Genomic DNA, 16,555 nt, shown 5'->3' on the forward strand with positions numbered 1-16,555 from the left:
AGGGTTAACAGAGCAGAAGACAGGCTTCCTCTTTGGATTAGTAGTTTCATACAATATGAAATACAGGCAAGGACTTGTTGCCAACAAAAGGTGCCTCTAAGTCAACCACCTGTTTGTTTTAAGTCAGAAAAGAAAGCATTACAAGGCAAACCGTGTGTGTAATGAAAAAAGAATGTTCCTATTAAGAGGTTTTGTTCAAATCAGTTCCTCAGCTTATGAGTTCACTATCTTTCCTGTGCCAACCCACTTCTGTGCAAGTTAGGCCAAACAGAAACTAACCTGGAGAGGTGAGTCTTCCTGGAACAGGTGTACATCGCAGCTTAACCTTCACCTGGCAGGAATTGACCACAATATTGTCACTGGGACTCAGATTGCGCGTGCTGACAATTCCAGGGGCATAGTAGCCTCTCATCAGTAAGTAATTGGTATGAGATGCTTGACGAGCTTTTACTTCTATTTTCCGTTTGCCTCCAGAGCTGTCATCTAAGTCATCATCATCGTCATCGTCATCCTCAAGTCCTTCTTTTCCTAAACTACAACAAATAGAGGGGTTTTGTTTGTTTGTTGGATTTTTTTTCCAAAATAAGAAAGTGACTTATTACACCGAGCAGAGCGAGAACACATGCTATTCCGCATTCCAGTATTTAGTCATGAACAGCTGTGGGTATGCTGATTTAAAGTGCTGAGAACAAGCAACTATAGAAAAGAAAATGCACTAGAGGTCCCTGGAAACGGAAACACTCTCTTTTTTGCAAAAGTGTTGAAATGAACCCAAAATATCTCAGCTTACAGTGCTGAATCTCTTTGGTTCAGCAGACACTTCATCATGAGGGAACATCTGTCAGAGCACAAAGGCTGAGACCGTAAGGGATACTGCAGTGTTGGGCAGACAGGGCTTATTTTTAAAGGAGAAAAGGAGAAGAAAGAATTACAGACCAAAGACTTCAGTTACTTAAAAAAAAAAAAAACAACCCAAAAACAACCAAAAAAACCACCCCACAACACAAAACAAACTGCAGACAGCCTCAAAGTAAAGAGAGAATAGTAGTAGCAGTCAGGATAAATTTCCCAGAAACAAACAGTCAAACCAACACTATGTCTCTTCCAGGACACAACAAGAAGGTGAAGGCTCTTAACAACCTGATCTAATTCTGAAGTTGCCTCTGTTCTAAGCAGGTTATGCCAGAGACAACCAAAGGTTCCTTCCAACTTTTTCCAAGATGGGACAGACCTTAAATACCTTCTCTTAAACATATTTAAAACCAAAAAGGAGCACATCATTTAGAAAAAAATAGTGCGAGTACACAACCAGTTGTAAAAGTGGACATGGATGCTTGTATTCAGAATTGGGACTAGTCCAGGGTTGAGTGTATTTTTGCTAATCATCTGGGTGATAAAATAGCTTATAAAGTTCGCATAGGATCACCGAACTGGAAAGGCTGCAAATAAGCGAAGACAGGATTTGCATTCAGAACATTTCCAGCAAACTGGAGAAATAGTCCAGAAAAAAGCAGGAAGCAATTTCATATGGACAAATGCATGTTATTTACATTATAGTACTATGCACCTGTCCCCACCCTGAGGGGAAACAATTAACTAGGGAAAGAAAAAGAAACTTGTTATAGTGAATCACAAGAAACATTTTTTTGGCAGGGCAAGACCATGGCCATTCATCATTTTGGGATGTATTAGCAGGCGTATCGCCTATATAACATGATGTAATTGGCACAGACCTGCCAGCAAGACATCACATTTGGCTTTTGACATCACAGTTCAGTCCAGAGGAAAATAATGAGAAAGACGGAGATCTGGATAACACGAATAACATACCAAAACCACAAGAGGAACTGAGGCTGCTCATTTTAAAGAATTGCATATTATGGGAGGAGGACTATGATAACAATCTTCAAATAGGTAATAAGCTGTTCTAAAGAGGAAGAGAACAAAGTCTTTTCCATGTATATTGGCAATATAACAGGAAGAAACAGGTTAAACTATAGCAAGAGATTTTAATTGCACTCCAAGAAAACACTTAATGATTTTAAGGATAACTATTCAAAGGATTAGACTGCCTAAGGAGAGTGTTTCAATTTCAGCGGTATTCAATTACTGGAGGTTTAAAAAAAAAAAAAAAAATCAAAATCAAAGAGGAGACAAGACAGAACAAATATTGCGGAGACAGGTTTCACTGATAAAGCTGAAACCTTGTTACTAATCCTTCTTAGTCCTTGAAATGGGAAGGTACAATATTGATGAAAATGCTCATCTAGCACACGCTGCTCTCCTTTCCACATGAGCTCTGATGGCAATGAAGTGCCTAGCAATTTAAATGTCACAGATGTGAAGACAAATGCAGTCCAAGGCTGTAATGACAGGTACTGACTAAAGAGTCGTTAAGTCTTCAGAGTGCTCCCTCAGAAATAAAAATCTAAACAGTATCACAGTAAAACATGCCACAATACAGTGCAGAAAATGCTAATCCCTGTCCAATTTCATTCAAGTTACCCCCAAGCCATATTTATGGATAGAAATAACCGTGTTTACCTTTTTATCACTTCATTTTCCACCATAGTGCTGTCCACCACAACTATCTGCTCTGGGATTCTCACATTCACAGACACAAGTCCCAGGGAGAACAGGGAAAGCATCGCCACGCACTGGCCACCAGGTCCATCCATAGGAAATGCAATCATGCCTTCCGATGCTTTGTTTTCTTGGTCTTTAAATGAGAAGTTATCTGGCTGGTCTGATTTTTCTGCTTCCTTGAGCTTCTCGAGGAACTGGAAGGACTCTGTACAAATTGTACTGGGAAACCGCCATGTGAAAACTCTGAACAAAAAGACAAATTCAAAGCACAAAGCTTTTATACTCTGTTCTTGCTGTATATAAATTTTAGACCCATGGTACCACCAAGCTACCAGCTAGAGCTGGTGACCAAGTACTTTCTACAGCTGCTTTCACAGTCCTTTTACAAGTTCCAGAACACTGGGTATTTATGCACCATGTAAAGGTCCAGCACTATACAGCAAATACCAAGCAACCATGTCATCTTCTGCTTGAGCACTGAATACATTTACAGTTAAACTCTCCTCCCCCACCCCGACATCCCGGTACAGTGCAGCACAAAGTAACTGGACAAAAAAAGCAAGCAACCATCAGAATGACAAAAGTGCTAAAGAAATCTTTCCACCACATCTAGAACTTTGGTGCTACCTCTCCTCTGCTCCACATGTGCCTTTGTAAAGGCTTGCCCAGCAAACTTGGCTCTTCCCTGGACAGCCCTCATTGCTAACCGGATAAAGGGCTAACACACACGGACCTTACCCTCATCTCTTCAGCATCAGCTATGACAGTCAGGTTCGTTGCTCTAGATACCTCATGTGTATTCTCTCCTCCACACCAAGCATGCCCGAGCAGATTATCTGCTCAAAACAAACAGTGACCTTTCTGACACCCACCTGTAGTAACTCTGAGACAGCTGATAGGACATGGGTACAAAAGGCAAAGCCCGGCTTTTCTTTGGACCCAATGTGTGGTTTACTCGACGGCGATTAACCAAGCTTCTCTTCTGACACTCTAGGAAAGCCTTCACAAGAATGTCATCCCGGTACTCCCGGTACAAACGAAACGTCTGCAAAAAAACCCCATTCAATGTAAAAGGCAGCATTAGCTCTGAATCCACTGTTAGACTCAGCTACTTGAGGTTTACATTAACTAAATGAATATGGAGCTACAAGCCAGAATGTCAATGATACACATAAATTTACTTAACTACACTATTCTATTCCTTTTATGGAATAAATGCTTTCCACAGTAAATGCCAATTAAATTAACTAAATACTATAGAACACGATATTCAAAATGAGATCAGGCTCCCACTAGAATTATACATGTAAAAAATGCTTATTTGCAACACATTTTGGTAGATTCTTCCTATCATTTTACCAGGAACACATGCTTCTTTGAGCTTGGCTTTCTAGTGCCTGCTGATGAGATATTAAACTCCCTTTGAACTTCTAACTTTATTTTTTAAGTGCCTGACTAATAGATGATATATTCTTGTGGTCCCCAACGCTTGAAGAAGAGGCTCTTCAACACCAGTGCCAGCTGGATACTAGGACTGTCTTTGTGATATCTCCTCCAGAGCATAATTCAAACTGCTCAACTGTGCACTAAATCATGATACAGTTTGACCCAATGGAAGGGATGTGGAGATTATTTCATATGGGTTTTGGGGCTTGCTTCAGCCTCACATCTTGCAATCTCATCCTTGGAGAGAAAAGCAACATACTGAAAATCTGCCTAGAATATAATTTCCTGAAAGCAGAAAAGAATAATCCCCACAGAACAGGTACAGATCTGTTTCTGGGTTTCCTTCTACCATTTGAAAAAAGGTGTATATCGAGGTAGGAAGGAGACACTCTTTAGGGTTGTATGACCACGTGTAGATGTGGCACTTAGGGACATGGCTTAGTGGTGGACTTGGCAGTGTTAGGTTTACAGTTGGACTCGATCTTAAAGGTCTTTTCTAACTTAAACGATTCTATAACCAGTAAAGTTTGGTCCAGATACTGTACCTGAAATGACTGGCAAGATTTCATCTGGTTATCCGAGAGTGCCAATGTGCTCTGAATCAGATTCTGTAGCACTAGAAAATGAATATCATAGACACTGAAAGAAAAAGAAGATAAAGGAGTTTATTCATGATGATTTTTGAGTGTGAAGTAACTAACTATTAAAGTAGTACAAAAATATACAAACTCAGTCACCTGTTTCTGAAATAGATGCATAAAGGCATGAGATCACTACAGCTGAGGACCATTCACGTGAAGGAGCCTGTTACATTTTCCCTGAACTTCTAACCTGAATTTTTTGATCAGTCCAGACAATCCGATACAAAGTTCTCTTTGATAACATCTCACCCTCTTAAGATATAGGACCCACATAGAAAACATACACCGCTGTTCTAATGATACCAGACCACCATTTTGAGAAGGTCATTGCTGTTGTCATTTTATTCATCAAATCGATAATCTACGTCAGAGGTCCCTACAGCTTTGTGAAAGTATTTTTTTATTAATAAATTTATACACTGCAACAAACAGATGAAAAACGTACTGAATTAGAAGACTATATATATATGACTGTCACAGATGCGAGGGCTGACATGTCCTTGAAGTCCTAATGGGAAAAAATAGCACTACCGCTACTCACCTGCTTAGACTATCCTCTTTTGTGTTTTGATTTGTGTCTTCTCCAATTGCCAAAACTCGAAATCTAGTTAAGGGAACAGAAAGCAAAACACTGAAACAAAAGTAACATTCTGTGATTTTATATCAACCGTAAAACCCAGAGGCCAATAAGTGCAGCTGCTAATAAGGCAAGTGTTGACGCAGCGCAGGGGTACTGTCTGCTCCAGCAGCCCTCAGCATGAATGGCAAAAATAAAAAGATCTGTCCAGACCAATCTCCCTCACTCCACTAAGGTATCTGTTGACAAGGAGATAAAACACCTGGACAGGAGACAGTACAGAACTGTATGGATTTGCTATTCTGTTGAGGTTTTGGACTTCTAGTTACTGTCAGCAGCGCTTTTTCTATAAGGCACAGGTCTTCACAAAGTAAGAAAATTGGCAAAGGTGCTAAATTTTTTATCATAAAATGGTTTGAGACCCAAATTTTCTCAGTTTCGTGATGAATAACACTTGGAAAGAAAAGCTTGACATCTGGGGCTGGAGAATGCTATACAAGGCTGAGTGCTCTTCTGCATCCACAGTTTTTGCAGCATTGAGATGATATAGTTGAGCAACCAGCTATAAATCATGATATTAAATGAGGCCAGTTATCTGGAAAATGGTAAAGGGAAGTCTTCTATGGCATTAGAAATGTTATACCTGAGTATCAACATCTCTAATAGCAAAGCTGAGGATTTGACAATTCATGAAAAACTGACATTGTGAATTTCTGGTTGAAAAGTCCATTTAGCAAAATGGGAATGGGTTTAAAATAAGCAAGCTTGTGCAAATAACTGAAAATCAGTTATATGGGTTTAGGAAGTATGGAATTGAAAGAAACATTGCTTGTTGTATTTAATGGAAACTTCTTCTGATACTAAGAGTACAAGTAAGAGAGGGTGTAAGTCACACATAGCAGAGAAGAAGTCTCCTCTGAATTGTCCTCCTCTCTCACTGCCTCAGCCCATCTGCGGAGTCAAAAGCACCATCACTAAAATACCTGGAAAACAGTTCCTGCAAAGTATCAGGAATCTCAAGTTTGGGATTCCCCAGGGTTGAACTGAATTTCTCTTTCAGTCTTTCCACAAACTCTTTAAACTCCTTTGCACAAACCTGAGAAAAGAAGAGATAGAATTATTATCAACCTCAATTTCTTAGAGTGGGAAAAGACCCTCTACTTTTAAAGCGTTCACAGAAAATTTCTAGTAGCAACAGCTGGGTTTGAATTATCAAGTCAGAAACAGTACAACAGACGACAATTCATCAAACCAGCTCTGTCGAGATTGTGTTTGCTGATTTACTTAACAGTTGCAGGTTCTGTCTGTAATCACACTCACAGCTACAAGCAACCCACCATGAACATATGTTCTAAAAACAATTACACTGAATTAACAGCATAAGATCTCTTGCTAGAGTTTTGTTTAAGCTTCTGCTTATGTCTTTTTTTTTCTCTTCATGCCCTTCAGGCTTTATGATGTTCTCCATTAAGTCTGTTTGTACAACCATGGCTTGGAGGACACCTGTTACACGAGAGGAACAGTCCTGTATCACTCTGGAAACAAGTTTTTATTTGCTTCTAAAGACAGACTTTGGGCATGGGGACATCTCATCAGTGAACAACTACTCTTCATTTAAACAAATATGAATCTAACAACAGAACTGACTAGGGTCTTCTGACAATAATATGAATTGTCATTCCTGGAAAAAAACAAAGAAAATCTTGCCGTGACATTGTCCCAGTTCTGAAAAAGCTTTGAAATTCAAAAATGGGACTGTTTGCACTGAAAGTGTAAACAACTTTTCAAGTTGAAATTGTGGTTGATTTAAGCCATAAAAAGCTCAAAAATTAAATAAAATCTTCTGATTGATCAAATCAAGGTTTCTCTCCTAAGATTTGCTTCTATTCCTGTACTCATCCACAGAAGCTAAGGCAGTATTTCAACATGCAACCTGAATAAAAAATAAGAAATTACAGAGCAAAAATGTTTTCTTGCTCAGATCACAAGGAGGCTGAGAGGATTAAAAAAAGAAAACCACCAAAAAAACCCCAAACACACAATTCCCCCCCAAAACCCCAGTGCATATAGATGCTCAGTCATGGATGTTTATAAACAAGCACATTGAAAAAATAAAATTTTTGTTGCACAGCAGTGCTGTTTATGTGCCTTTGGAAAGATGCCTGTGTCCACTTTACTCCCAAAACAGCAATGATGCTACATTTTTACGATGATGCTATTTTTAAAATAGCTAAGGGTACAAGGGAGAGAGAAGATATGAAATCACAGTAATCGAAACAGTGCAAGTACTCAGTAATCCAAACAGCGTAAAGTACTCTAGGACCTTTTAGAATACTTCCTGCCTACCTGTGGATCTTCATAATTGTTTTCTCTATTCATGAAATCTTCAATGAGGGCTTTATCTTGGTAAACCTCAGCAAGGCAAACTCTGCAACAGATATAATTGAAGGTGTTGTACATAGTTGAAATTTTCCCGATTCAATACAGATCTGATAGCACTAGGGTTCAAAAACGTTGAAATTGGTAAGTCACATGAAAAAACCCCAAAACATAAGAGGACCTTATCCCTTAATTTCAGGAGAATTTAGGCTATACCTAGAACATAGACAGAAATCTTCTTACTTATAATTAAGATAGGTCTGTGGATTTCTGACAATATAACGAGCTCTTCGTCCAACCGAATGAGAAGTTTTATCAAGGGACTCCTCAAAGCTGGCATGCATGATATCCCGAACTACTTGCCATGGAACAAAGGGCCCTTTTACCTGTGTGAAGAACAAACGTGTTTGGGGTTAAACTTCAGCTTTTATGTACACAAATGATGTTTAGAACCAGGATGAATTCCTAGGACTGATGAAATGTGTGTTCAGTATATAGGACCTCTATTTAATAGGTATATTAAATACCTTTGCATTTAGCACGTGACTAGCAATTCGGCACAGCATGAGCAGACTGTCTTCTTGCACCGTCCAGGTGACACGCAGACGTGTCATTCTCTGCAGGGCACTCTGATCAGCTTCATCATGGTAGCGGAGTCTTTTGCTTTTTTCTACAGAATCCTCTTCTAACGAATCCCGGAAAAAAATAAAACAAGACAGTTATCTCAACACTACGTACTCTGATTAATTCAAACTCCCATCACAGGCAGTATCAGCACCAACTGCAGTTTGTAAGAACGAAAGACAAAAGCAGAGAATGAAATAGCAGTTCAGAAAGTAAAATGCGTTAATACCTCTCCCAGGAATGAGAAAACAAGCACTTTAGTTAGCAAACTGACTACCTAGACCATCATACCACGAAGAATCTTTAAGCCAGCTATCAAAAAGTGACGGTGAATTGCAAGGAGTTGATCTGGCACTCTTTAGTTTGTACAGTACAGTAGTGCAATCATGATTTGCACACAGGTAACAGTTACAGCACACTGCTGTTTTTCTCCAGAGCTGGTACACAGCCCCAGGACACCTGAACCTCTCACTGAAAGAGGCAACCCAAAGAGATGGCCAGTAAGTTTCCATTTCCCACACTATGTGACGGTCACATCAGCTTTTCTAAAGCACATTACAGCAGGCGTGAAAAAGAATGCTTCTTTTTTCCTGAAGTGTTAGTTACTGACCTTTCTTTTTCTTCTTTGTCTTCTTTCCAATGTCTTTCCTAAGCCTCTTCCTCTTCTGGCTTTTTCCACCTCTCACTCGTTTAGTTCGATCCTGGGTTGGTTCTGTACTTATTTCAATACATTCCTCTTTCTGGACAAGTGACTCAGATCCTGCCTTTGCTTCTCCCAGAATACTAATTTTATTACCTAAAATGACACATATTTACAGTGGTGGAGCTTTATAGCTATTACATTCTACAGTTTTAAGGTATAAAGAGCAAATGCCAAAGTTCCAGTATATTAAAGACAGATGCCCTCTCAGACTTGCCCTTTGTTAGTCATGTCATTTCATGTCACTTCTCAACAGCTCACAGAATAAAATCCCACATAAATGAGGAACCGTCAAGTAATTACTAAGTCTAGCGTACAGTGCACAAACACAAGGGAACTGAGTTGAGGTTTTATATTCAACCTGAAGTATTTCCTCCTCCTCAGCTTAAATGTTAGGCTATGCAATTTTAACAGTGCCTAGTTGTACGAAACATTGGTCCCTCTAGACTTTCTGCAAACTGCACATCAGAAATTACAAAGGATAAAAATTATTGTTCTATAGGAAGTTATTTACGTATCTATTTTACTGCCCCAGAAGCATCCTAGATCATTGTAAGGAGACAGAAACAACCCATGTCATCACTACTGGAAAAAAAATTATTGTTCCATATATCCAGAAATAGGGAAGGAAATTATCTTTCTATTTTACTGCCCCAGAAGCATCCCAGATTACTGTAAGGAGACATGAGTAACACACATCCTCCAACCTGGGTTTGGGAAAGACAATGACAGCTATAATACAGTTACAGACGCCACAACCAGCATCACCACCTTACCTCCAGTGCTGAGTGGAAGGGGGTGTTTTGTTAAGAAGGTTTGAAGTCTCACTGTCAGTCCGTTTTCAGAAACTGTACTCTCCTAAGACAACACAGCTTTAAAAAAGGTGATATGCAAAAGGAGTGCACTGGTTTTAACAACACTATACATTATATCCTTTGAGTAGTGTCAGAAATAAATTTTCAGTCTAAAGGAAAAGATCCCTGGCTACAATGAAGAATTCATTTGTCTTATTACTACCACATATTTGAATGCCTCTAGAGCTTTTCTTAAATTAGACTGTAATGATCGCTAGATATTGAAAGTTAGAAGTTCAGCAAATCTCCTCAAGTTTAAAGTAATTCATCACTGGAAAAGAAATGCTTGATTCTTTCATTGCTACAGAGGCTACGCAGAATTTTCTGTAAAATGGTAATTTTTTCAAAGCATTGTACATTCCAAACGAACTTCTAAAAAGCACAAAACCAAAATGCAAACACAAACATTGAGTAGATGCCTCCTACACCATATTCCATCCATCTTAAACCTGAGCCCAAAGTGATGGCAATGTATTAGTTTTGCCGTTCTCAGCAAAACCCATTTCTCTTGTGTGGAATTCACTGGCGATAAAAGTTGGTAACAGACATGGAGAGGAAGGCTGAGACTGAAGAATTGCTGGAGGTCCTGTTAATGCTGAACAACTAGGTGACAGAATAGCAGGTGAAATTAAGAGTGAAATGATCCTGCCTGAGGGCAGAAACAAGCAAGTCTAATTTTACATATACACTGATAAGCTCTAATTTGACCACTACTTAGGGTAGGGTAATTACAGCCAGTTCTGTGAAGTTACCTGTTCAGTGCTTGGTAATTGTCACAAAGCAAAGCAAATGTAAGGAATTCTTAGGAAAGGAAAGGAAAGAAAGATTATGCAGCTATAAAATCCATGGTTGGCCTCAGCCTGAAAGCAGTATGTGATTCTATTTCCACCTTAAAAATGATATAGTAGAACTAGGAACAGGTTAAAAGAAAGGCAACGAGAATGATTAAAGGCAGAACAGGTTTCATGCTGGGAATAGTTAAGTAATCTAGTAGATGCCAGTCTTTAAAAAAAGAGATGATAATGGGAAACATGAGATATGTTTACAAAATCAAATGAAACAGAAAGGGTAATGGAAAATTATATTTTCACAGCTTCCCTTAGTACTACAATTATTAGGGAGCTTAAACCATCAAAAGGAAGTGGTGACACATAATATGACTTTGAAACACTTTGCTACAGGAGGCTCTGGATGCTAAAGATTTACATGTGTCCAAAAAACCAATCAGACAAATTAATGCTAGAAGAAAAAGCTATTAACTGCTTTGAAACATTGCCCCCAGGTTTACAATGGCCTTGAGCCAAACTTGCAGACAGCTGGGAGAATATACTGAGGAAATATCACTATACAACTCCATTGCTCTTACAACCTTCCCTACAAATCTTTTCTTGGCAACCATCAGAGACCGGACGTTAGCCAGAACTGGGATGGCCACTCTTATTCACATATCTTGAGCTTGTTCTGCATGTTTCAGTTTTCACCTGACAACTTCTACATTCCAGAACGGCAAGAGGTGCCACTAAGTAATCTAAATCACTTGCTTAATAAAGTCTTTCTCCTTTGGTTGAATATACTACAGAATTCAGTGCAGATAAAATTTACATCCAGTTCTTTCATTCACTACAGCACCAAGATTTACCATGTGCAAAGCCTTACTGAGACACATGACTGAGAAAGCAAGCGAGCAGTAACATTTTGCTATCAGTATCTCAACCTTTAGAATCTTAAAATTTGGAAAAGCTGTTAGAGTATATAAATTTTAAAATACCCACCTTCCTAGTCTTATTGATGATGTAGCTTGTCCAGATCCAGTTGCGTTTTAGATGCCCATAAAAGCTGGAATCCAGTCCTGCAGCTCCCAACCCATCTCCGGGGATAGTTCCATCATCAACCACCTCTCGGCTGCCTCTACGAGAAAGAGTAACAAAACGTACAGTCATTATTTTGTAGGAAGTGTCTTCTCAGCTGCTCTTAAGTGATGTGTGTGCAATGCCCTTCCAATTTAGATATGGCTGGGAAAGAAGAGGAGAAAGAGATGCTTGTTCCCTTAACCCTGTTCCAGAAGTAGCACGACAACAATGCTTTTCCATTAATTTTTATCCCTGATATTTAATGACTGAACTTTCAGTTCAAGGATTACACTCAGAGCAACTTCATTACTGTTAACTAAGTTTCAATGGCCATGTTAAACTCTGTTCTCAGCACTATTCCTGCCACAGAACTAGAGAAATTTCCTGCTTAGATGAAAAACTAAAGGCAATCATAACCCTTTTTCACACTGACTGTCAAGCACTGGTCTCCCCAGTTTTCTAACAAATACATTGAAGCTTGTTTAAATACACACACACAAGCCAGAAAAACAGTGCACTGCAATTCTCTCCCTGGAAAGAGGATGAAACTAGCAATGAATAGCATGTAATACATGAACTGGCACCCTTCACAAATGAGCTACTTCATTATTAGTGTGGTGTTACAGTGCAGAATGAAAAAAAAATATTTTTTTTTTTCTTCTTTATCAATGCGACACTTTGCAAGAAATCATGGAGACAAACTTACTTCCTAAAAAAAAAAAAAATATTTTAAAAAAATCAAACTATGAATGAGCTTTACATATGCAGTAGATGCGACAGCTCGGACAATCCAATAATAACACCAAAAAGTATTTCTGAAATCCTGTTTCACCTTATGAAAGACTTTTTGAAAGCTACCATGACAAAATTATTTCAGTCAAGCTTTCAATAGACAACTCTTTCATTATAACATTGCACTACCAATTAAATCCAAAAACTGTTTCTTGACCTTAAAGATGGTGCAGTCATCTCCAGCCTAACTGCAAGTCAAGACCAGATAGCCAATTTAAAAGATTTCTTACTGTACAATGGAGACCATATGCAAAAGCTGACAAATGGACTGAACAGAATTTTTTTCTATCAGCAAGGATCAGTGGAATTAGGTTCCCTCAACCCCATTATTTTTTTTTTTAAGATAACTTGATATATCCTACCCATAATACTGAACTAACTGAAAATGCTTTTAAACAGACTGTTTATTGAAACAGAATAGAATACGGGCAAAACTAAACCACAGCGCACAACAGTCAATATAAATAAGTATAGCTGGCATTGCACATGGCTGTCACGGGCTGTAGGTACGCAGCCCTCTCAAGTATGCTGGTTGTGATTAGGCAGAAGATGAAGTGTTCCAGAGAGCACTTCCAGATTTCACCAGTATATACCAACAACATATTAGAAATTAATCTGTAAATGATATGCAGCAAATTGCAACACAGAAAGACAGATTTCAGAATGTGACACTGGGGAGCTACTGAAACTACAAGGTACTTGAGATACCATGACATAAAGCACAGGAACAGAGAATCTTTACATTTTTCCCTTGCACTAACTGTACTTATGAAGTACTCTTTCCCTCTCAGCTTTGCTTTCCGCAAGACTCTTGCGACACACATCTGTACTACTCTGGAAGAAAATCTGAATCTATTTTACCCATGCCTTGCTTGGTAGACAAGTTACTTGTAAACATGACACATAACTACACATCTTTATAACCAGATAGCCTCTCAATTACAAAAAAACCCACACCAACCCCACAACACCCAACTGAAATGCTAGAGTCTTAACTGCATTTGCTATTGAGTTACATCCTCAAAACCAGAACAGTTTTTTGAGGAACAAAACAAGGATGAAGATGACGTACGTGGTATATTCCAACATCGCACATTTTCGTTCCAGATTGTGTTTATCCACTGCCGACTCTTGTTCCATTTCTACATCTACTGGAGTCTCCTCCCCTTGAAGATTACTTCTCTTTGAACGTGGACAGCGGACAACTCCTAGACATACAAATGGGTTTGATTATCAGCACGAGAAGTAAGACTTCAATCCATTTTCAATCCACTCTGCTATGGCAAACTACTGCACTCAAACAGTACAAATATTTCTACCACTTCTCAATAAAACGTGCTACCTTCTTACAGAGGCTAATGGTGTTCCAGTTAATTTCCAGCACAAGGCACTAACTTGTCCAAAATTGTATCCAGGACAGAAGTAATGTGAGGCTGGTACCCTTTATAAGAAAAATAATTGAGCAGTTGACTGATATTCTAGGTGTGCATTGCAGCCTTTCAGATACTCAAATATGTCAACGATCCTCAAGAAACGACGCGGCAGGCTGAGACTGCTGAAACACAGTGTGAACGTTTTGCATGTCAGACACCTTCATGTTGGAGGTACATTTAGGATACAGCAGAGAAGTCACATGATGGCTTTATTGTAACAGAACTCAAAGGTAGGAGAAAACGCCTATTTCTGGCTTACTACTGCTTTTTGGTTGCCCATGCTACAAAAACAATAGGGCAGGACTAGATCTCAGGCAAGTATCTGATTTAGAGGCTCAATATTAAATTTAGATCCAGCACAGAGCAATTTTCCCCTCAAGGCTCAACATGGAAAATACTTCACTGGAACACAACAAAGCTTCCATAAACATGCAAACTGGTGAAACAACGTCATTCCGGTATTTTGGGGACTAGGACTAACCATGGTCTGACGAGCCTGCAAAAGCTGCAACAGTCACAAACACACTACAACTTGACAAATGTGTAAGAAACATTTTGCACATAACTGCTTCAATGCAAAAGTAAGACAAAATTACAAACAGATCCTTTTACCTGGCTGACTAAGTTACAGAAATACAGAATAGCGTTGATCTAGGGTTTCAGGTGAAATCTCTTACCTCCAATTTTAATTATTTTCTTTTTAAGTATACTTGTTGTATCTATATATCCTATTTAAAAATGTAAAAGCACCAAGCACAAAAATAACTAAAAAAACCTGGGGTGTATAAAATCCTTTAGCTTCCTTCATCTTACTCAGGCTACCTATTAGAATGTTTACCAACATCTTTCTAAGGAAAAGGGATCTCTGTTTAAACTGGTAGAGAGCTACGGCAAAAGGCTTTTTCACAACTGGATTAAAAATCGAACAGGGCTATTATCAAATTTGATACTTCTAACAGGACAGTTAATGTTTTTCCTTTAACATTCCTCTGAGAATTTCAAGTGGATCTCAACTTATTTTACGGACAGAAGTAGCTTTTTTTTTGATGCACAAGGTGAACAGCCAACACAACAAAACATTGGAAGTGACCAAACAGAGCCTGCCTCATGTTTTAGGAAAGGAGGAGGAATTTTGGTATGAACAGAATAAACAGTAAAGGTGATAAGAATGTACATTTATATCATACCCAATGGTGTATTAAGGCAGACACACTGCAAATCAAACCAGAAGTTTTCCACATCCTGCATGGTATTGAGAACGTAGAGGCGTCTCTCAAATGGGCGGCTACTTTGAGCCAGGTTATAGTGGGGGTCACAGATAGTGGTATCAACAATCACGGCATTTCTCTTCATATACACAAAGACCTGTCAAATACAGTATGTTTCCGGCTGTTAGGTAAAAATCATCAAAATTGCCTAATTTACAGGACACACAACTTAATCTACCTTAGGACTGTGTAGCATTTTTTCAGTCTTTACTGTTTTGAGCCAGTACTCTGATAGAAGACACACCCATCCCCACCCTATTGCATTGTATTCCCAAACTTCCTTTGCCAGTGATCCAGAAATCTCATTTCTAGACTTAGAATCGTTTATTTTCCCCCTTGTGCACAAGGTATTCCAAGTTTCCACAGAGAGTAACTATTTCCTACAAGCTCTCATTCAGGATTTGAATAGATCTGTTTTGGGACCTAATTGTCTTTCTTATCTTCATAAAGTATATTTTGGGACTGCCTTCTGCTTTGCATGTGCTCTCTATTTATAAAAAGATGCATACGAATGTCATTATTCTGTGTCCGACATCCAATGACTAACACCTTGATGGAAAAGAATGTGGCATGCTCATTTTTCATAAAGTGCTGCCAATCTGGAACCTCCTAGGTCATTATTGTGTGCGACGATCAGCATTATACATTTGAGTAGTGTCTTTCCAGAAAAGGAGGTAAAAATTATCTGCACAATTTACAATACAGCACTTGAATCTGGAGGTTTGCATATACACCTGAAATACCAGTATTTTACTTAATTATTTAAGGTAATTACAACCCCCAAATCTTGCATTTATTTCACTGGACAAAAAACATGAATAACAGTGGCTAAATGTTTCAAAAAAATTACCTGGTCTTTGTCTTGAAACTTCTCTGTTGGGCCAAACTGTATCAGTCCCATATAACATAATCTCTGAAGGTTTTCTACCACTGAAAAGATGTACCTCCTGCAGCAATATTAGGAGTATTACAATTCCACTCATAAAACCAGTAAAAATTATACCAGAAAAGATGCCATTTTCATGCAGAAACCTGAAGTTTCAGGAAACCACTGCTTTTTTTGAAATACTGAGTTTTTGAATTTATGAAGTGGTATTTTTGTTTGAATTGTCAACCTGTGGAAAACATATAATATCCCAAAGCTCCAAATTTCCTTTCCTCAAGTCACAAACACAATGTTTTAGCCAAATACTAAAATTTTGCTAGCAAAGAACAACACTGTGAAATACCATATGTAAAAATGAATTAAACAAGGTCAGAACACCAGCAGATCTACAGACAATTTCGTATAATGAAAAGACAACATGAGTAAGAAAACATGACTGCTAAATATGGGCTGATAAGCCTTCACACATGTAGATAGAATGAACTGGGCAACGATCCTTGTAGTTAAGGTTGTTTAGAA

The 16,555-nt window shown here is 38.6% G+C and overlaps 1 protein-coding gene across 1 annotated transcript in view; it reads right to left on the reverse strand.

The window, feature by feature from the left end:
• Nucleotides 1-16,555, reverse strand: part of GTF3C1 (general transcription factor IIIC subunit 1) — a 44,607-nt gene that overhangs the window by 7,327 nt on the left and 20,725 nt on the right. The window contains exons 18-32 of the mRNA XM_082490771.1: nucleotides 16,001-16,097; nucleotides 15,070-15,247; nucleotides 13,522-13,657; nucleotides 11,580-11,715; nucleotides 9,730-9,811; nucleotides 8,864-9,049; nucleotides 8,157-8,314; nucleotides 7,873-8,015; nucleotides 7,597-7,678; nucleotides 6,234-6,346; nucleotides 5,215-5,277; nucleotides 4,578-4,671; nucleotides 3,459-3,631; nucleotides 2,545-2,829; nucleotides 280-533 (exon numbers count right to left, since the gene is read on the reverse strand). Of these exons, the coding sequence (XP_082346897.1) occupies nucleotides 280-533; nucleotides 2,545-2,829; nucleotides 3,459-3,631; nucleotides 4,578-4,671; nucleotides 5,215-5,277; nucleotides 6,234-6,346; nucleotides 7,597-7,678; nucleotides 7,873-8,015; nucleotides 8,157-8,314; nucleotides 8,864-9,049; nucleotides 9,730-9,811; nucleotides 11,580-11,715; nucleotides 13,522-13,657; nucleotides 15,070-15,247; nucleotides 16,001-16,097 (2,180 nt within the window). The remainder of the gene's footprint in view (nucleotides 1-279; nucleotides 534-2,544; nucleotides 2,830-3,458; nucleotides 3,632-4,577; nucleotides 4,672-5,214; nucleotides 5,278-6,233; nucleotides 6,347-7,596; nucleotides 7,679-7,872; nucleotides 8,016-8,156; nucleotides 8,315-8,863; nucleotides 9,050-9,729; nucleotides 9,812-11,579; nucleotides 11,716-13,521; nucleotides 13,658-15,069; nucleotides 15,248-16,000; nucleotides 16,098-16,555) is intronic.

Source organism: Vanellus vanellus, assembly GCF_965231255.1.
Source record: "Vanellus vanellus genome assembly, chromosome: 14".
Classification (NCBI taxonomy): Eukaryota; Metazoa; Chordata; class Aves; order Charadriiformes; family Charadriidae; genus Vanellus; species Vanellus vanellus.